Here is a 20,733-nt window from a genome sequence, read left to right as displayed (position 1 = left end):
ATATGCACTGGCCTGGCAGGAAGCCAGAAAGCAATGTTGACAAATTTTTAGTTTGCTATTTGTTTGCTATTTGCACGAAACTTTGTTGCCTTTGTAGTTTTTTTACGTTTTGAATCTGTTATGGGTATAGTGTAATATTTGTTATGGTGGAATCCTGACTCTGCTATGGAAGTTGAGAAGCTTTTGCGCGCGCTGGAAGCGCTAAGCACGACTTCGTCGGGCTTGACGCAGTCGGATAGCGGATCGACATCGACCGTCAACTCAGCTCAGACAGGCGTTTCCCAAGAGGCTGGCGCGCTTCCGCTGAAGAAGCCAAGTTTTATCAAGTACGAAGTGTGTGGTCCAGACAAAACGTTCTTTTGAAAGTTTCTTAAATAGTTCGTGCGTGTGTGACGTTGCGGAGAAGACGAGCGTGTGTCTTAATTTTCTGCTGACTGCAGACGGAGAAGTACCAGCAAAGTTCTCGGCGTGGCTCCAGCCGAGAGCAAAGCTCGTTTGCTGGCGGAGATTGGTGAAGCGCTGACGGCCGGTGTAGCTGCGGAGAAGAATGCGGGCGGTAAGGATCTGGCTGGACATTTGGCATTGGCCATCGAACATCTGCTGGCCTGCTGCGACGATGCAGACGCCAGCGTCCGTCTGGCCGCGGAGGAATCGCTCAACGCCATCCTCAAGGTGAGTGCTGCTACCTTTTCCGACGCGACACGGGTCTCATGCTGACTTCACGATCCCCGACTTGTTCGCCCACAGGAGCACATTGTGGCCCACCCCGTCACCGTGCTGATCGAGCTCTTCAAGCAGCTGAAGAAGAACGACAAGCCGCGCTGTCTGCGCGCCGCCTGGCTGCGTTTGGCCTTCTTCTCCAACTACGCCAAGCCGCAACGCTTTCGTAATCGGTGAGTGACTCTAATACCTGCGCACGGGGATACCTGTGGGCGTTTAATACTGTGTGGCTTGTTCGTGGTTGTGCCAGCGTTTGCAGTCGCTGTTAGCTCTTCGCGCTCTTTCGACCTCATCATATCGAATTCCTCGGTAATTAATTGTTTGCACAGGGCATTTGTTGTCAATCTGCTGCCGTGTATCATCCAGCTGGCCCGCCACGAGGAGGATGTCTTGCAGGAAGCACTGGCGGAGGGACTGCCCCTGGTGCTGAAGGTGATGGGCATCTACCTCACCGAGGCGGAGATCAAGTCGCTGGCTCGCACATTCCTGCCTTCGCTCAGTTTGGACAGCCCCGTCAAGCGGCGGACGGCGGCTGCCAATCTTGTGACGATCTGCCGCTATTCCAAAAAGCCCGAACTCTCCTTCCACTGGCTTCTGCAGGGCTTACTCGGTGAGCTTACCCGCGTTCGGCCGGAGCTGAGGGATAGCTTTGCTGTCGGCAGAACGATTTTGAAAATGTTGACCGACATGTAATACTTGAAGCTGTTTTACAGGACTGGCCCGATCGTCTGCCGATAACGCTTTGTCGACAGTTTACTCCGGGGTGTTGCTGACCCTGAAAAATGTTCTCAGCTTCCTTTCGAACCGTCCCAGTCTTTCACAGAATACCTTGCTGCACGGAGACGTCAGCATCCTGATTCAGGTAGGGCTCAGCGTGGCTGACTGGAAAAATAGACTGATAACGGAACTGTGGTTGTCATCCCAGATTCTTCGATTGATACTCGATTGCTGCGACCAGAAGGACCACAACGTGCAGGGCTTCGCATTGGACGCTCTACACGCCCTTCTTAACTACCCCAATGACGCTTTCCACGCTGCACTGGCTTTGCGCGGTGCCTTGGCGGATCTCCAAGTGTCGCCGTCCGATTCAAATGCATCGTCTGACTTCAGCCTTAATTTCGGAGACCAGCCAGCGGAGAGTTCTGAGGAGGTTATTACCTTGGAAGAAATCTCCGCTGAAGCGCTGGCCACTCCGGCGGCTCCCCTCATCGGAGCGCTGGACGCCGCCAGCGAGATTTCAGATGTGGCCAGTGTCATGTCCAGCGTGGAGGACGCCTTCACATCCGCCGACGACAGCGATTATGTCCTGGCCGATGACGAATCTCCGGTGACTGAGGGGCCGGATTTTAATGAGGAGGTTAATCGGGATCTTGAGAGCGAGGAAGACAGTGTGGAAGAGGCTTCCCAAAGCCAGGGCGGGTCTGATGAAATGGTTGCCGGTGCCATTGGTGCCCTTTTTGATGCTGACGAGGCTGCGTTGACTTACATTGCACGCTACTTATGCTTTCGCTTTCTGATGAGCCCCGATGGAGCTTCCAAGAGTGGAGTGCGTGTTAGTGTGCAGAACAGTGCTCTTGTCTGCTTGGCGGATGTTATCTGCAAGCAACCACAATTGTTGTCGCAACCATTATTGATCGATCGTTCGGAAGATTTACCATCCATTTCGGCTGTTTTAGTGTTTTTATCTCACAACGATCCCTTGCTGCAAGCCCACGCGGCAGTTATAGCCAGTCTGCAGATTGCCGATAGCGCCCTGTCATCCGGATCGCTTAATGTAGACACGGAGAATATTGATAAAATGCTGCACATTGTGCACAGTGATTCAGCGACAGCGGGAAAAGTGGCTTTAGATGCTCTGGGTATTTGCACATTACCCCTGCTGTATTCCTCTCGCCAAGCTCCTAGAGCGCTGCTGGTCGTGCAGAGCGTGGTGGATATGCTAGACAACGAACAGAAGGATTTGTACTGGCTGATCAAAGTGGAGTTGCTGCAGTTCTTGCGCAGTGTTCCTCTGAGCTGGTGTCTGTACGTGGAAGACATGACAGGGAGGGAAGCACACCGCAAAAGCGATATACTGCAGAGCGTTTTGAGGACCGTGCTGAAGCGGTTGAGCGATGCCGATCCGCGGGTCGCCCGCGCGGCCATCGACACACTATGTTGGTTGCCGTACAGTTTTGCTTTCCCAGAGATGGCTTCAGAGGAGACATATCGGGCCGTTAGGAAACAGTACGAAGAGTGTATGAAACATATTGGCGAAGGTTTGTGGTTTTCTATGCAAACTGGACTGATTTTTCCGTATAACGTTCATGACCTGTCGCGGACGATTTCTGCCGTGGAGGACGTGGTGTCCATTATTGTCGGCAATGTACTAGATCTGCTTATCTCGGGACCCAAGCGTGAAGACTTAGTAGGTGCTTCGATCGATTTCCTCGAGAGTCTTATTTACTTGTCTTGTAATAACACTGCTGCAAATGTTTGCCATAGCACGGACTGATCAGCGCATTGTCCCGCCTGTCCACGCTCTTTCCGCCCACGGTGTACTCGCGTTGCTGGTTTGGTCCGATAGACGAAAACGATCTCAACTCTGGAAGAGTTAGCTCCTCAGCGAGTATGTTTTTGTCAATCATTGTGATTTAACGTATGTGATTATCGCGGTTCTGCTCTTAGCTGGAGTATTGCGGCGTCTGCTGGAATTGGCGACATTCAACAGCATTGCTGCAGATTTGGTGGTGCATGCAGATATCTTACGTCTCATCGGCAACCTCATAGCTAGTTTGGCGTTTACGGTGCATGGTAAAGCAAAACCTTCCGGTGCTGCTGATGAGTCACTATGGATTTTTGCGGGCGACTCTCTGCTTCGGATCTTGGTTGAAGCTCTTTTGAAGCATTTGGCCAGGTAAGTCAGTTTAAAGCAACACCTGCAAATGGAAGTGTCTACTGTATAACTGCCCGCAAAGTGCGCCTCGATTTCAGGGTACTGAACATCACCAAAGCAGCTAGCGAAGGTCATAAGGCCACGGATGTGTTCCCGTCTCTCCGATCGGCCATTTTCTTACCCACAACTCAGGCCATCAGCAACACCTTGCGGCGGAAGACGGATAGGAAAGGCCGGAGCCTGTTTGACGTTAAAGGCAAGGCCAGCCTAGGCGCACTGCACTCGGCTGATGTGTACGCCTCTCTGTTCGACGCCTTGAAGAAGTCCTGGTTGAAGCGACGCTCCGTCTTATCACAGGACAGTCATGCTGACAGGTTTCGGTCTCTGCTGTCGGCTGTGCTAGTATGTTTAGCACAGACACTGGAGATTGTTCCGGCGGAAATGGTTTCCCAGCATACGGAGGAGATCATCCGTTACGTGCGAGCGACCATCAGCGTGGACGGGCCTGCATCCATCTACTGCATTCAACAGCTGTTGCGTTGCCTTTTCGCATGCAATATCGGCCAGACCGACAATCACACCCTCCTCAAAGATGTCCGTGTGCACTTTACACCGCTGCCGGCAGAGCGAAACGTCCTGGCGGCATTCGTGGAAGACAATCAGCGAGCGCGTGACTTTTCGCCGCTGTTTGTCACCTTTCCCATTGAACATGTCGCGATAGGAGGAGCCACCGCTTCCGGTGGCGCCAACGAGGAAGAGTGGGGACAGCGGTGGGCACGCAGCTGGGAAACGCGACGATTGGAGGATCTTGAGGCGTTGTTTAAGAGCTATTCCAAGGAGAAGCGCGCGGCCATGTCGGAAACCATCCGACAGTTCGAGTCGGTGGTGATCAGGTCGCTGCAGCTCTACACCTGTACCACCGATTCGACCACCCAGGTGCAGGTATTGGATCTGCTGGTGCTTCTCCTCCAGCTGCACGTTAACTACAACGTCCTCGACGGGGAGCACATCTTCCTCAAGTACGCCCTCAAGCAGGTTGAGCTGATGGAGTACGGCCAGGTCGCCGAGGACGACACGGCGCTCTTGCTGCCCTACTTATTCCGCTTTTTCATCCACCTGTCGCATGACAAATTCATCTTCCAGCAGCGGATTTTGACATACGGGCACATCATGCAGCTGTGCGATAGTCTAATGGCTTCCGGCCGGGGAGTACTGTCGGTGCTCAGTCTGCTCTTTGACGACGCGGTATACCGGAAGTGGGCCAACAGTGTGGGTCCGGAAGAACGCGACGCCCAGCTGGAAGTGGTACTGTCCATGGTAATCAGGTGTCTGCCACAGCCCGACGCTTTCGCACTCTTGCATCGTTTCGTCATTTACCAGCTGAGGAACAGCGCTGGACTTTACGAACTCAAGGTGATTTTTAAGTTTTTGGTATGCCTGTAATTATGCAACAGCTGTCGCGCGCGTCCGTATCTGCCGCGGTGTACTTACTTACTGGCTCATGTGCAACAGTCCATGCAGTACGCCTTTTACCGAGCGCTGTTTACTACAGGTAGAATTTACAACACAGGTCGCTGATGGTAGTCGGTTTGAATTAAACTGTTACACGAAGTATAATGCAATTAAACTATTAATGTCTATGTGTTTGCACTATGGTTATCGACTTTCAATTTAAAACAGCAAATATAATAGAAATTTTTTTGAGGTTAGACCGGAAAACTTCAGACTTGCAGGTGATAAATCAATGGTACCTTGACAAAATGGATTGAATTGTTTTTTACTTTTTCGTTTTGTTCTTGTAGACGCGCGATCTCGTGGAATCGGCATTTAGCAAGCTTTCACCTTCTCAATTAGCGTGCTCCAGTCTGCAAGATTTCCAGCGGATCTCAGCGTTCTTGGACGTAATCAGGAGTCAGAACTTGATTGAGTCACCGTCATTTGAGCGTTTCTTTCAGTCGCTGGTTCGCTGTGAAACGCCCCCCGTCGCGTCGTTAGCATTCCTTTCCACCGTTATCGATGGCTTCTTTTCCAACGGAATGGTCCGACCGTTATTGAAACTGTTTGCCAACATTAACCAAAACCACCCACTGGAAAGCCCCGGCGAAGCAGCTCACGACGCGGCGGCGGTGCAGTTTGTCAATAACGTGTCGGCCATGTTGGACGTGTTGGGCCGGCACCCGTCTTCCGGATCCCTGTCGGACTTTGTGCAGTGCAGTCTGTTGAAGAGCCTTATATATTTTGTGGAGATGGTGGCCCAGGGCAGCCTGAAGACTGTCATGCGGGATATCCATGCCGAACGGGCGCAGGACCCATGCTTATCGGTGGTATGCATGGTGGCCTGGATGCGCTTCCGCTACGCCTCCACCGGCTGCGATCTGGAACCGCGCTTCTGGAATCGCAACTGCAAATTCCCCTTAAAAGAACATATTGTGGATGTTACGTGGAACCTGGTGCGCTCTCCCGTGGAGGCGGGCGTCTTGCCCTTCACGTGCCGCGAAGAAGCCGTGCGATTGTGTCAGGATTACTTGAACGATGAGCTGTCCACAGTGGAAGTGGAGATGCTGCAGGAGCGATTCGGAAAGCATTCAGTGGGGCTAATGGAGAAACTGTTTGCCGGCCTGACCGGCGTAAGTGCCTTTGTCATTCAGCCGTTATTCAGCCGGCCGGGCAGTTCAGCCATCCAGCAGGGACTGGTCGATGTAATGCGGAATGAGGGTGGTAACATAGATGCATCTGTGTTGACAGCGGAAGGGAAAGAGGCCCTGGTGGATGCCTGGGCTGAGGAGAGATACAGTCAACTTAAGAAAGTGGTAACAAATTTAGCTGGACAGAAGGAGCCAGGAACACAAAGCGGTACGGCCCCAACCGATCATACTTCGATGTGGATACCGGGTTTCGTGCATTGGGTAGCTTTGAACTCTGCGGATGATAACGCCGACAGCATCGCGGCGCTGATGAGGCTGCTGAATGAAGAGACGGTCTTGACAATTCTCACAGATCAGAATTTCAGCCCGACTATCCTGCGCAGTTGCTTCCGTGGCAAGTCTGAGCAGGGTGGCCTGGCGGCGTTTGAGCCGGAAAAGTTGTCCGTTCTGTTTCGCGCCGCAGCGGATGTTTTGCTGCAAAAAGTGACCGACTGCACTACAGAGGATCACAGAGCGTTGACTGTCAGCCACAAAGGGCAGCGCTTGTGGGTGGTTTTGGCGGGAGCGCTGGTTGAATACGGAGGGCGGCTGGTGCGTGTCAGGGGGACAGTCCCGGATGATGTAATGGGGAATTTTATTGAGTTTACTCTTCTTGGACTTCAGGTTAGTAACTGCAGTATAAATTAAGATTGCGTGATTATTTTATTCTTCATTTGACGGATAATGCTGTAATAGCTGGCGGCGATACCGACATGCAGCTACGGCCGCCTGCTATACCGCCGTAGTGTCCAGTGCCTCCTCGTATGCCTTCAGTTGCCCATGTGGTCCCATTGGCTGCGGACGCATCCATCGGAGAGCGATAGAATTGCGGAGAGTGTGGCACGTGCGGTGCAGAAGGAATACCGCTTCTGCGCCGAAGAGCACCTGCTAGAGCGAGAGAATGTACCCGTTATGGCGCTGACGGAATGGTTTGACCGACGTTTTCCTCTTAGCGATGGCCCGCTTTCCGGTGTCATCCAAGGTATGGTTTCGAAATTTCGTTGTAGCATAGTTCATCGAAAGTGAAACGAACAGGATAAATATCAGTTGATACTGTGCTCCAGGATTAGCTCGGTTTCCCTCTTTTGTGGACATGGTGCGCATTCCCGCTTCCATATATAAATCCGGTTGGAAAGCGGGCGAGGGGGAAAGCAGTTCCATCCCCGTGGAGTTCTTGCAAGAGTTGAGCGTTCTGAAAGAGTTCATCGGTCGTGTGGGCCACTTTGGATGGAGCAGTCGACGGAGCTTCGAGGAGATCTGGATGGCACTGCTCAGTGTTCTCAGCTCGGTGCCCATTGACGAAGAGAGCGCGGCGGACGAAGCCTTGCGTGAGGACAGCACGGTCAGTCGCATTGCTGGCGGACGCATGGCGCTGCGCTGCATAACCGGCCTACTTTTGGAATCGGTGCTGGCTGGCCACCCCGGGAACCGTTTGGCTAGGTAACGGAGGCGAACAAGCAATTGAATACATGTAGATGAAAATCTTCCAGTGACGCAGTTAGGCATTAGATATTTGATGGTGCTTTGTAGGGACGAGCCGGCACTGCCTCCGCAGTCCCCACGTCGACGTTTAGACAGCTTTTACGCGCGTGTCAGCCGGAGCAGTTGCAACATGGCCAGTGAGGAGTCGTGGGTGCAGCAGCAGTTTGCTGGCCTGGCGCAACGACCAGCCTACTTCCATTTGTCGCACTTTGACGGACTTGAGGAGTCTTCCTGTCATTGGGTGATGAAGGGGTCGCCACAGGCCGCCGGCGCAACGGTTGAGGATTTACGGACCGGTGACAGCAACCAAATCGACTTGAAGAGCTGTCTTAAGTTCGTCATGGATCTTTACAGTCATTGGACATCCGATGAAAAGCTGAAAAGACTGTCACCCTATATTCTCGATGAACTCATCAAATCGGTACAGCAGTATTATGTTTCGGTTTTCTTATGCGCATCTTTCATCATTCTGATAAGATGACCTTTGTGTATGCAAATCGTAGACTATTTTGCTCTCAAACATCTTTCACGACCAAAAGAATTTCGGTTGGATGTTTTCGCTGGTGCGGCAGATCGTCCGTTTGAAGAATGCCGAGGATAGCATGTTTTACGGCCATATGATGGACGCTGTTGGCAAGGTGGCTTCGGTTATGGATGAGGTAAGGATTTCTCTCACAACAGCGTTGTCTGCATCCTGTTAACTGGCTTTTATATCTGTAGGAAAAAGACGCAGTGAGCTTGCTTAAGAAGTCGGCGGAAGGCAGAGCCAGTCAGTCGTTGGCTAACCGCATTTGTTGTGCGCGAATGCTGCTGCGTCTGCTGCAACAGCATCAGCCCGGCGACGTCGCTTCAGGAAAGACCGTGCAGTGGCTGCTCAACTTGTCCACCACCATCTACGAACTGGAGAGCAGGTCAGACCATAACCTGTTCATGTTTTCCATGTCGTATGTAGGTGACGTCTTTTTGTTGCAGGGCACGCATTACCTGCGGTGATTTGGGTAGCATCTTGTACAGCATCCTGGCGACGGAGATAGACTTCTTCGTGGCCAAGCCCAAGGAAGCCAGCGTCAATCCGTATCAGGACGCTCTCCTCCTGCAGCTGCACGCGGCGCACACATTGGTATTCTGCCGTTCGACAGTGACTAATATTAGCGATTAATCGCTGTAGTTCATTAGTAATTTGGTACTGTGTATTAAATTTGTTTATTTTAAATTTGGCTTGTTGAACGACAGTCCTTTCCCTCGCTAAAGAGCCTGTTGCTGGCCCTGGCGCGGTACTTAATCGACAAGCGCCCTCTGGACGGCGTTTTTCGTGAACAGCTGATCAAGACCGCTTTGGAAAGGTACGCTTGTGCAAGCAAATATTTGCCGACGAGGCCACTGTCCATTTTATCTAACGTTGACTCCAAATGCAGCATTAATCTTCCGCCTCCTCGATCGCTCCTTATCTTCGGCTTTCTCCTTTGCTGTGTAGATCCAGGTAGGCAATGCGTCCGCCTGCATATCGCGCTCTAATCCTTCCTTTATCGTTTCATTATTCGGCTGTTGAGCGCTAACCACTGTTAATGGTCGATTCCTCGGGCATACAACTAGCTTTGATGTCGTTTTTAGACGGAGAAGAAGTTTCTGGCCGCATCAGCGCAGACGTCGCCAGTGCTGCTATGATGGACATTCATAGTGATCCCTTGGTAAACGACGCAGCGTTCATGAAAGTTCTGTGTTAATATCGAATTTAGGCGAACAGATCCCATCTCTCTTTAACTGCACCGTAGTTGATCCAGGCCCTGGAGAGACTGGCGCTGATTCAGCAGCGCATCGGCCGCTGCTACTGCGCTGAACAGAGAATTCTGGGCGACCTCTTTCTTACCCTGCTGACCAACAAGATGCCCCTGCATGAAGTCATTAACCGCGCCATGGCCGAGTTCCAGTCAGCCGCGCCTCCGCTGCTGCCTTTCGCGGCCCGGCTCATGGCCACGGTACCAGAGAGAAGTCATCGCTGATTAGTTGCCCACTGAATGGTGTTTCTTCGTGTAGGTGGTGCAACAGCTGAAACGCCACCGCCTAGAATCCGTGGTGGAAGAATGGATCAGTTTGTCTTTCGCCAACTTCGCCCAGCGCCAGCCGCCGGCAGTGGCCGTCTGGAGTCTGGCCTGTTTGTTTGTCTGTGCTTCTACTGCCGGTCTGACCGCGATCTTTCCATATCTGCAGTTGCGGGGCCCGGTTTTGGACCCCTACCTGCGTGAAGTGTTTCTGCGGGCCGCGCACGATTTCAGAAGGCAGATGCAAATAGAACCCGTACGCCAACTCTTTCTGGCCACTGTCCGTACGGCAACGACACAACAAAGCAGCGACATTATTCTCCGAGAGCTCTGCAGCCTTGTCGCCGGATCGGCCGATGATGCCTGATGCCTCGTTGGGGTTGCCCATGTTTTGGGTCAGTGTGGTGTCTCTGGTCGCGTAGAAATTTTACGAGAGCTGCATTCTGTGAATGCTGCATTTGCTAGCGCCAACTGTGATTATTATGACTTGGATTTCAATGCTTTTGATGTGTCAGTTTTTTATAAATCAGGCAGACGGAATTTGAAATTTTTATTAATCAGTAAATACAGAAGAATACGAATCACTGTAATCAATAAAAAAGTGGCAATATAATCAGGTGTACAGGTGCATATCAGCATTATTTGCTCTTGTTTTCGAATTTTTTCGCAATATCCGAAATGGGCTTCCTCCACACATTGAGGTACGGCTTACCGGCGCCCGCCTTTCCTTCCGTAAACTTGACCTCTTTGACGGAGGAAGCGGCAGGTGTTGAACTGGACGCGGCAGCGCTTGACGGCGCGGTTGAGGTGGCAGTCGTGCTGGTCGCGGCGGTTGTGTTAGTTGTCGCTGTTCCCCCTGCCCGTTCCCTGGCCACTTCCTTGACGCGAGTCTTGTCAGGCACAGTGGGCGCCGGAATGGATTCCTTAGCGGCGGGAGCAGCACGGGCCGCCGTATTAGGACTGGATTGCACGGTGGCGGGCGCGGAGCCGTAAGGAGACCTCCTCGTCGATAACTCGGACGGGGAGGGGGTATGCGCGGGTAGAGAAGGCGGAGTAGGCGGCGCCCTGGGTTTGGCTGGTTGCGAAGGTGACTCGAAGAAGCCGGAGGAGTCGGAGTGCGTAACGCGGACAGTCTCCTCGAGGGACTCTGTGGAGGAGTGCAGGGAGAGAGGACGCAGCTTGGCCATGAGCTTTTTGCGCTTGGCCTTGGCTACGTCCATCAGGGAGCGCTTGGGCTTGTCCTCCATGGAGGTGGCTGTATCCACTTTCTGCGGCAGATTAGGCAACGATATGTAGCTGAGCCGATCGTCGTGCGCGGGACGCGTCAGCGGCAGATTCCATGACTCGGTGCTGATGTCGCTGTCGATGGAGTCCCAGCTACCGCCCGGGTTGGTGAAACTTTCCTCCGTGATGGGCGATGCGGAGTGCCCGGCTGCCGCCAGCTCGTAAGCGCGGCTTCGCAGTTTGTCCCGTGTCTGCTGCTGTTGCTGCATCGCGGTGGGCGGTGTCACGATGAAGCTGGGTGGAATGGAGGGGAAGCGCGGGTTACGGCTAACCTTGGCGATGGACTTGAGGGGCGTGGGCGCCGGCAGACTGACCGCGTCGCCCGTTTCGTCGTCGTCTAGGCTGGGATAGCGCCGGATCAGTGGCGAAGCGCCGGCGCTAGACTCCGCTATCGAGGCCGATTGAGACCTATTCGACAGGGACAAAACCGGATAACTTCGCTCTGCTTTTTATACGGCTTTTCAACCGTTCTGCAGTTCAACAAGCAAATCATCTGAATTTTTATCGTGTCGTACCGTTTGTGAGGCAGTATTGGACGCCGCGTCTTTCTTTCTGCTTTGATGTCTTCGCTAACTTTGGTAATCTGCAACCATTAGCAAAAAAATGACGTGAAAGCGCTTTAAATATGACAACAACCATTCTGGAGTAACATTGCAGTACGTAATCTTTCCGCGCGGCTAAAGTTAGCCGAAATTAAGTGGAAAAATTTATAACAGTGGGAAATCCGCGGGGCTGTTGCAGAGAGTCGCTTACGTTATCAATGGCCTTTTGCAAATCGGCACTCTTCGTGCCCTTGTATTTTTTGTGGTCGGACGTGGGCGTGGTGGCCAAGAAGGGTATGGCTTTATCGTCGACCTGGGTGTCACGGGTGCGGCCTCGTGAAGGCCGTTTGGGCGCGGAGGGCGAGGAGAGGAAGAGGTCTTCCTCGGAGGACATCAGACTGGGTGCTACTTCTTTCAGCTTCTGGATCTGTGAAATCACCACTCAGTCAACACTCCGTAGCACGTTATACTGAGCGGATATGACTGCAGCTGAGTTGTAATTTGTGGTATGACCAAACGAGCGTGTCATTAAACCACTCACCTCGGAGAGTATTTGGTCAATCTTGCCGCGCTCCTTAATCTGGTAGCTCTCGTTCTCGGCCAGCCGTTCAGCGAAGTCATCCCGCTCGATTTGGATGACGTCCAGTTCGGTGCGCAAGCAATCATAGGCCAGTTTCAAGCTGACGTGAGCGTCGCTTACTGGCTTGTGTTTGTCTTGTAACTATACAAAACAATAACATGTCATATGCAGCAAATACACATTTCACACGGTTAGAGGATGGCGCACAAGGGCTCTCTCAAGTCACGACTACAACACTAAGTGCCTTAAATGCCCTTCCGTCGTGAGATGCAGTGCGCGCGCGCGCTTTAATAGCAGGGTTTTGAGATAAACGCCATACTTCGCGAATTTTGGCTCGCAGGAGGTCATTCTCCCGCTCCTTGTCCAGTTTGAGGGCCAGCACTTGGGCCTTCACATCGGTCAGTTCCTTTTCCGCCCGCTTGGCCGCCTTCTCCGCCGCCTCCGCCCGCTCCCGGGCGTCGCTGGCCTCTGCCGGCTCCCCGTTGTTCTTTTTGCTTGTGCCGCTGCTGTTACTTCCACCCTGCGCCATCTGTCGTGTCTTCAACGCATAGGCCGACAGTTTCGCGTGCTGACCTTCATACTACCAGCAAAATAAAACTGTTGTACCTGTCGGCCAGTTGTATGCAGTTAGCAAAATAGTATGATTTATCATAATATTATTAAACCCAGTAAACTGGCTAGATGCTACTTCCTACACCATGTGTTCAGTATTGGCTCAAATCTATACATCGCATTTCCACAACAATCTTATCCTACAGCTGACCTCGGCTAAAAGTAGCCGATTTTCTGTTGACGCTAATCTCTCAACAAACAGCTCAAGCGCAAGGTGTGTTCTTATCAAGCATAAATATTTTATGCGACGTAGGTTACCCAGACTCTTAGAGCAGCAAACCTACTTGGCTGAGTTTGTCCTGCAGTTCGGCAATCTTAAGCTCGTAGGAAGACTTCTCCTTGGCCGCCTTGCTCTTGGTGTCGTTACGCTCCGACTCCAGCTTGTTCAGTCGGCTCTGGACGTCATCTAGCTGCCGCTGGGCGGAGTCCCGGTTTGATTTCAGGCTGGCCAACTGAGCATTCTGTTACAGGCAAAGATATGAATGTAGTGAGCACATCAAAATTAATTAATGCACATATACCACTGACCGCTATGTCCAGCTTAGCTGTAGCGTCAGCATGTTCGTCCTTGAGTCGACCGCTGTGCTGCGTGACACCTTCCAGCCGCTCCTGCAGTGTGTCGCGCTCTACGCGCACCTGCTTGAGCGCCACATTCAGCGTCTTGCTTTCGTCCTCCAGCAATCGCTGCTTGTTCTCAAAACGCATGCTAACTGCCGACATCTCCGCCTTGTGAATCTTTTCATCTTGCCGCAGTTTCCTCTGCATCTCGTCACGCTCGCATGTCCACTTGCGCTCGCTGCGCTGCAGCTGTTCCCCGGCCTCATCGCCAGCACGCCGCGCATCTAGCAGCTGCTTCTGCAGCTCCAGATTCTGCTTGTGCAGCTTCTCCACTTCCTCTTTGATCTGCTCGTTGGCGCGCGCCCGCTCGTAGGCCGACAGACGCGCGTACCCGCCCTTGGGCGTGGTCCCAGCGTCGCCGCTGCCTTGCTGTGTTTTCAGCTTTTCTGCCTCGCTTTTTGCTTCCTGCAGCGCCTTCTCTGTCTCCAGCGCCGTCTTCTTCAACTTCTCAACCTCGCTGCGTAGCTTGTCGCTTTCGCGTTTACTCTGGGCGGCGGCCTCTTCCTGTTCCTTCACCAGATTATTCACCTGCAAGCAAAAAGGTCACCATGTAAAATTATTTCACCACATATTTATACCGACTAACCCTCTGTTCCAGCCGCTCTTTCTCGGCCTGCTTCTTCGTATCCTGCATGGCGGCCTCCGCCTGGCGGTTGTCCAGCTGCATACGCACCTCCTCCAGGGCCTTACGATCCTTGGCCACTTCCGTCTCCAGCTTGGCATTCTTGTCGCGTAAGTCCTTCCCTTTCAGTTTTCCGGCCTCGATAAGGTTCCGGATCTGGTCTTCATAGGTAGCGTTCTTATTCCTAGCCTGTTGCAGCTCCTTTTCCAAAGTTTTCTTACTGCCGGTCTCGTTGGTGCGCAGGCCTTTCTCCTTACTCAGCTCCTGCTCCAGATCCGTTAGTTCCTTCTGCCAGGCGTCTGTGTCGCTCTTATAGGCGTCCTTTAGGCTGTGATACTTCTTCTGCCACTCCGCCAGTTGTTTGCAGAGCTGCAGACATGAAACAATTTTTTTAGGCAGCGTGCGACCATCGGCAAAAACGTTTTACTTTAAAGTAACTGTTAAATTTGCCATGCCGGTGCAGCATAGCAATATATTAACCCGTACCGTGTTGTCCTTTGCTGTCAGTTCTTCCACCATATACCGCTGCTTGGCTAGTTCCTGTTTGAGATTACGCAACTGCGTGTCCATCCGCTCTTTAGCGATGATGTCGCTTTCACTCTACAACACAAGTTCATGCGTCATATAACAGCTTTCAAGCCCAGCAGAATTTCCCAAAATCCACGTTACAAATAGAAGCCGGTATAAAAACTCCCGTTCAAGGTAACAAAAGTGGGGCATGCAGTCTTGACTGACCGTGCGGGAACGCCGGCGTTCCTCGACCAAATTCGTCTGGAGGTCTTTAATTTCCACCTTGAGGTTGTCCACTTCGTGCTGCGCGTCGTACAGCTTGATGCGGTACTCCTTGACTTCGTCGCTGACGGGCGCATCCTGCATCTCCACACGCCGGACCTTCGCGCGCAGCTCCTCCACTTCCGTCTGCAGCCGCTTAGCCGCGCTGCCCTCCTGCTCGGCAACGGTCAGCGCAAACTCTGCTCAATGTCAAGATTAATTAATATGCTGATTAAAATTAACATTCTCTGTATGCAGCGCACTCGGCTAGCCACACTCACTCATGTCGGCCTCCAACTCGTCGATGCGGGATTTGAGCTCCTGGCGCGTGGCAATGTCCTTCTTGATAGGCGCCTTGGCCAAAATCTTTTCGTAGGCGTCGCGTGCATTACCGATGGCCGCCTGTATCTCCTCGTTGCGCTGCTTGAGCCCGGCTATTTCCTCCAGTAGTTCCTGGGCCGATTTACCGGCGGCTGAAAGCGCGGTGATGTCGGCCAGGTACTTGTCGGTGAACTGTTCACTGATGGAGGCCAGCGCCTCACTGGATTTGACGGCCCGTGCTACGTCGGGGTCCTCCGTGGAGCCGCGCTTGCTGTTACTGCTGTGATTGCCAGCGGCAGAGGCTGCACGGACGCCAAAATGCAGACGCTTGTTCTCCACCGACAGCCTGTCATTATCACTCTCCAGCCCGTGCGTCTTCTGACGGAGCACGCTAATTTCCTGCTCGGCCATCGTCAACTGCCGGCGCAGATCGATCAACTGGCCGTCCTCTAGAGAGCGGCTACGGTCCAGGGTGCTTCGCCGTTTCACAAGTTCTACTTGCGATGACAGCCGTTCCAACTGGCGCTCCTTGTCCACCAGCTTCCGCCGGAGCTCGTTGCACTCCGCCTCCATCACTTTCACCTTCTGCTCCTGGCTCACCGGTGTGCTGTCACCACCACGGTGGGTTGAGTTGTTTAGCGCGGCACTCATCGTTTCTTTGGCACTTTTCAGTTCGTCACACGATGACCGCAGCCGCTTCACCTCGACGCCTAGATCTTCGTTTTTCTGGTCCGCCTCCTGTAGTTAGTAGTTGTTGACATCAAAATCATAATTTATTTAGAAAACCCGAATCACCATCGGCACCTGTAACTTCCGTTTGAGAAGAGAGACCTCGTGCTCGGCGACATCCAACTGAATCTTCATGTCCTCGTTGATCTGCAGGATGTCCAGTTGTTCTGGAGCGGCCAGTTTAGAGTAGTCACCGGATGGCGGGCGGGCGGCCGACAGTTTCTTCAACTGATGCTGCAGGGAGTCGTTTTCGTGCTCCGTGTCTGTCAGTTGCCCTCGCAATCGGCGGGCCTGCTCTTCCGCAAAGGTCAGCTGATCACGGAGATCCGTCTCGCGCTCGACGGAGTCATAGAGATCGCGCAGTAGCTGGTTGACGTCGTACTCCTGGTTGGCTGTATCCGGGACGGCTGTTCCGTTCCTCTGGATGCTCTTCCCATTGCTACCTGATGCCTACAATCCAATTGATCGAATTGCACAACATGTTTCAATTAAAAAAATTAACTAAGACGTGTAATTAAGACAAGACCATAGCACCATAATTAGGCAAGACGGCTATATCACCGGCAAGCTATACAAACTACGGGTACGCTTTCCTTCTGGCAGATTTGTCGAAACCGGCTGGAATATAATGCGTACGCATGCGTCGATGTGACGCAGGCAGTCTATAGAGACCACGGCAGCATGACCTTTGCGGCGTGTTGCAATGGTTACTAATTACTTGTTACGTGTGTTCTGCACTGGACACGTTGAATGCGTACCTGGGAGAGAATTTGGGCTCCGCTGGAATGTGAAGGTGAATCAGATTCGAGACCACTCTGCAACAACGTGCAACAGCGTAATTTATTTATAGCACAAATTCAAGTTATAATAGTTTGATAGTTTAAATTACAATAATTTTCATCGTTATTTAAACAACGTACCTAGAGTATTAGCAGAAACTGACGTTGTGCTGTATACTCGTATTAAACGTTGCTGCTCGTACGCGTAGTCGTATGTATTCACCATCAGAATGATTAGCTGCTGCTCACGATACCGGCTTTACTTTTTACAGTATCTGCCAGAATTTTTTTGAAAGTAAATCCTTTTGACTGTAAAGCATCACCATTTTTATTTTCAAAAATAAGTGCTAACAAATTTAAATTTAAACAAGCACTTCGAACTGTCCAAAGAAACGTTCAGGCAACTGTTGTGAATTCTAGTGAATCAGCTATGTGCAGTAGCGCTCAGCGTTCGTACAAATTATATGATTTGTATAATAATTATATTAATTTTTTACAAAAACTGCAAGAGGGTAATTATTAAAATGATGTCGCATAATGCGCTTGCGCAAGTCTTTAGTAGGCAGATACAGGTTAAATTTATAGGTCGGTGCGAGGAATATTATTATTTTTGGCACGAACTATTTAGTCGGCGAGCTCCGTTGAGCAAAGATGCGGTTCATCGTGCAGCCTGCAGGTCGGTGAATGGCGAAACGAAATGTCGGAGCGGAGGGAATAAAAATAGCCAGCCTGAAATTCTGCTCCGGCATAAACATCGACTTATACACGCGCAGCCGCACAGTGCACCGATACGTGCCACCTCATCAAACTGCACTTTACGCGCGACATTAAATGTTCGACTGAACAGTCACTCTACTGTCTGGACTGCAAATATTTGATGGCAGAACCAGTTCAGCGGATCACTAACAGCTGGTAAGAACGCGTGAGCTCGTAACTGCATTTAATTAGGGATTTTACTACTTACTACAAACACGTTACTTAAGGAGAAAGTTCCGATCGACCGCTTTAACGGCCCACGCTATTCCCAGTGGAAGTCTTTTCGCGCTTTTTGTTCTATCGACATACCTGGGAATGAGGCTGGTGAACCGCCGGCGCAAGGCGGTAGGCGTCCTTATGCTTGTCCATCTGTGCGCAGCTTTTAGTTAGCGCCTCGTACTCCAGCCGCAGCTGACCGCGCTCCTCTTCGATGCGCTCGATCTCCTCGTGCAGGCGCTTGTTGACCTCCACCACCTGCCGCAGCTCGGCTGCCATTTCCTGCGCGTAGGCAGCCTCCTGGCTAGCCGATGCTCCTCCCGCTACCGTGACCGGCGTGACGTTGGTCAGCTGGCGCAGTTTGACCTCGTAGATGGCCTTGTCGGCCTCCAGCTCGTCGCACTTGCGCTCGGCCTTGCGCAGTTTGAACTGCAGGATGCGACAGTTCTTCATGGTCTGCTCCATCTCTTTCTGGATGGTCTGGAATTCCACCGCCTGATCCTGGCGGAAGTTGTCGTGCAGCTCGTCCATCTCCGCCTCCATTGAGCGCAGCTCCTTTTTTAGTTCTTCGTTGTCGTCCATGAGGTCCTCGCACATCATTTCCGCCGACTGCAGCTTGTGTACGGCGTCCCGCACGCGCTCCCCCAGGGGCTGTGCGGCCTCGTCGGGGTCATTGACCTCGTCCATGGCCTCGCGGATGCGCTCCACCTCGTCCTGCAGCATCTTAACGCTGCCGGCCAGCTCCGCTTTCTCGCGCTCCAGATCGCGTAACCGTTTCTGTTCATCGCGTTTGCGCGTGAGAGTACCGCCGGCGGCGTTGTTGCCAGACTGCAGCGGGCTGGACAATTGCTCCCGCAGTTCACCGTTGGCCGCTTCCAGCTCAGCCAACGCGATGCTCTTGTCGTCCAGCTGAGCGGTCAGTGAACGGATGGTGGCCTGCATTTCCTCTACGGTGTCCTACGAAGCAATAAGTGCGTCAGTCTGGTCGCGTGGCATCTGTTTCATAACTTTTTCTGTAGCAAACAGCTCCCAACAAGACTAAGCGGGCCACAAAAACAAAACAAATACTGATCCATAATAATGATGCCTCTGCAACTACCGTATACATCACAGTTATTATGCTAATTTTGCAAGTGTATCATGGATTAAATCAGGCTCGAATGTTCCATACAACCGGCAAAAATATTACGGTTGGCCGGAAGACAGAAACAGTTCCGTCAGACAATTTTAGTCAGTCATTCCAGTGTGTATTTGGATGGGAAATTACATCCCAAAAGACCACGACTACCTCGGTGGTCTATTTACTTTCACGGAATCAGCCAAACGACTTAAACCGAACACTCAAAAATTCTATAAACGCACTTGTATATGGCTGGTGTCAGTATGATGTCAACTAGCAATAAATCACGTGCAAATGGCATTATTGCCAGCCTACCTGAAGAACACTGAGCAGCGATCATTATGTGTTACTGCTAACCTGGAAGTTGTCCCTAGAAGAGGTGTAGGTGCCGGCGCTGTTGAGGCTGGTGAGTGACCCGGCGCTGACAGCGGTGTGCATCGACTGCAAGTCGGAGGTCGACTCCACGGCGGTCACCATCGACAGCAGCGAGCCGCTCAACGGCGTTCGCATGCGGTCCGAATCGTCTCCTTCCTCCTCCTGCTCGCTGACCTTCTCCGCTGAGCTGAAACGTCGCACCCCTCGCACATGCGCCCCCCGTTGAGTAGCCTCGCTGGAGCTAGAGCGACGAATTTGGGGGGAGTGTTTGGACAGGATGATGGTCTGGGTGGTGGTGTTGAGCTGTTCCTGATCGGGCGAGTGACCGGGCCTGTCGGTCTCCGCTGTGGCACTGACGGCTACCCGCACCGGCCGCAGATTGGAGGAGGACGTCATGGCTGGCGCCGGCAACGGCGGCGGCTGATTAGGCGCAGTCAGACCGCCATTCTGCGCCTTCTTCAGTATTCCGCTGATGGAGGCAGTCGGTGCTTCTTCTTTGCTTTTGGTGGGTGGCGGATGCCCAGTTAACTGTGGCTGTGACTTGGAATAAGGACTGGCGGAAACGGGACTAGCCGCAGAGGGCGCTGCGGACGGTGCCGCTGATGTTGCTGTTGTTGTTGTTGGTGTGCCGTTGTTGTGTTCGCTCTTATCGCGTAAACATGTCTTGCAGCGGTTTTTGCGGAAAACCTGACCCTCGAAGTGCTGACAGAGGATCGGCGTGGAAGCAGTGCTCGTCTTTGGGCTTGGCGAAGTGGAATTAGCGGAAACGACGGCTGCACGCGAATTCGAATTGGCAGCGCTACTCGGCTGCACGACTGGCGAAGGCGAGTGCGCCGGTTTGGATGCGGCGTTATCTGCACGCACGCCACTCTTGGACGGCAACGGCAGGGATGCGGCCATACTGCCGCTCTACCGCCAATCAACAGGCCGACGCAACGAACGACATGCAGAGCAGCTTGAGTAAGTGTTTGTGGGCCCAGCTAAAAATAACGCCGCTGAATAACCGATTTCCACCTACAGCATCGCATGAGTTGCATCCAACAATTTCGCTGAGCTAAGATAATTGGCAAAAAAGAATGACTACGGTGGGGAGTGCAGAGATATAAATCACGGCATAATGATATTTCAAGTGCACACTGATCATGACGAACAACTTCCGCTGCAGCGATATCAGCCGCGGCCGAAACGATTAGGTGAATGAAGACGAAGAAGTTGTTAACATGTCCATGTTGCACCACAAGCTACACTGCCTTAGCTAAATGGATTTATGCTCCACACTGAAACTCTTCAGCTTCCACATCTTCCGACGTTTCCGCATGGTGCAGTGCAAAACCGAACCCAACCAACTGCAATGCAGAAAATGTTATTTTTGACCCAGGCCAAGCCAACGCAGAATGCATATGCCGGCGATTTGGATGTGTAATGCGTGTCAGCGATAGCCCGCACGTTTTGTGGATTAGCAATATGCACAGCGGAAAACAGTGACAACTTCTCTACATGTCAACTCTGCCCCAAACCCAGTGTTAACAGTATCGACAGTAAAGTTTCCCTGACGGACTAGAGGCATGTTTCCGTCAATAAGTGCAATTGTACAAACGAGCGACTCGT

At 52.3% G+C, this 20,733-nt stretch overlaps 2 protein-coding genes across 2 annotated transcripts; one reads left to right on the top strand and one right to left on the bottom strand.

Annotated features, from left to right (window-relative positions):
* Window positions 1-46: 46 nt before the first annotated feature.
* LOC129593420 (huntingtin-like) lies at window positions 47-10,430 on the top strand. Its single transcript, XM_055489714.1, has 21 exons — window positions 47-326; window positions 441-672; window positions 748-893; window positions 1,050-1,330; window positions 1,434-1,582; window positions 1,646-3,127; window positions 3,205-3,328; window positions 3,388-3,616; window positions 3,694-5,008; window positions 5,398-6,903; window positions 6,976-7,261; window positions 7,344-7,719; window positions 7,810-8,182; window positions 8,265-8,420; window positions 8,482-8,672; window positions 8,734-8,881; window positions 8,995-9,104; window positions 9,177-9,241; window positions 9,373-9,449; window positions 9,534-9,737; window positions 9,796-10,430. Exons 1-21 carry the CDS (start codon window positions 166-168, stop codon window positions 10,165-10,167), a joined length of 7,983 nt encoding a protein of 2,660 aa, XP_055345689.1. The 5' UTR covers window positions 47-165; the 3' UTR covers window positions 10,168-10,430.
* Window positions 10,308-20,512, bottom strand: LOC129593421 (uncharacterized). The gene is made up of 15 exons (XM_055489715.1): window positions 19,108-20,512; window positions 17,724-18,587; window positions 16,638-16,694; window positions 15,955-16,329; window positions 15,111-15,888; window positions 14,794-15,029; window positions 14,545-14,658; window positions 14,023-14,427; window positions 13,347-13,964; window positions 13,103-13,279; window positions 12,526-12,786; window positions 12,168-12,347; window positions 11,838-12,053; window positions 11,600-11,667; window positions 10,308-11,492 (listed from the first exon to the last, which is right to left on the bottom strand). Exons 1-15 carry the CDS (start codon window positions 20,023-20,025, stop codon window positions 10,439-10,441), a joined length of 6,321 nt encoding a protein of 2,106 aa, XP_055345690.1. The 5' UTR covers window positions 20,026-20,512; the 3' UTR covers window positions 10,308-10,438.
* Between the last annotated feature and the right edge of the window lie 221 nt (window positions 20,513-20,733).

This window comes from Paramacrobiotus metropolitanus, unplaced genomic scaffold, assembly GCF_019649055.1.
Source record: "Paramacrobiotus metropolitanus isolate TYO unplaced genomic scaffold, Prichtersi_v1.0 Parri_scaffold0000061, whole genome shotgun sequence".
NCBI classification, from domain to species: Eukaryota; Metazoa; Tardigrada; class Eutardigrada; order Parachela; family Macrobiotidae; genus Paramacrobiotus; species Paramacrobiotus metropolitanus.
This window is presented reverse-complemented; position numbering and strand designations above follow the sequence as displayed.

Coding starts and splice junctions, on each gene's coding strand:
- LOC129593421 (XM_055489715.1), bottom strand. CDS start 20,025: ATGGCCGCATCCCTGCCGTTGCCGTCCAAGAGTGGCGTGCGTGCAGAT. Junction 16,330..16,637: donor GAGCCCAAATTCTCTCCCAG/GTACGCATTCAA, acceptor ATTGGATTGTAG/GCATCAGGTAGCAATGGGAA. Junction 15,030..15,110: donor CGAGTTGGAGGCCGACATGA/GTGAGTGTGGCT, acceptor GACATTGAGCAG/AGTTTGCGCTGACCGTTGCC.
- LOC129593420 (XM_055489714.1), top strand. CDS start 166: ATGGAAGTTGAGAAGCTTTTGCGCGCGCTGGAAGCGCTAAGCACGACT. Junction 894..1,049: donor CCGCAACGCTTTCGTAATCG/GTGAGTGACTCT, acceptor TTGTTTGCACAG/GGCATTTGTTGTCAATCTGC. Junction 3,617..3,693: donor CTTTTGAAGCATTTGGCCAG/GTAAGTCAGTTT, acceptor CCTCGATTTCAG/GGTACTGAACATCACCAAAG.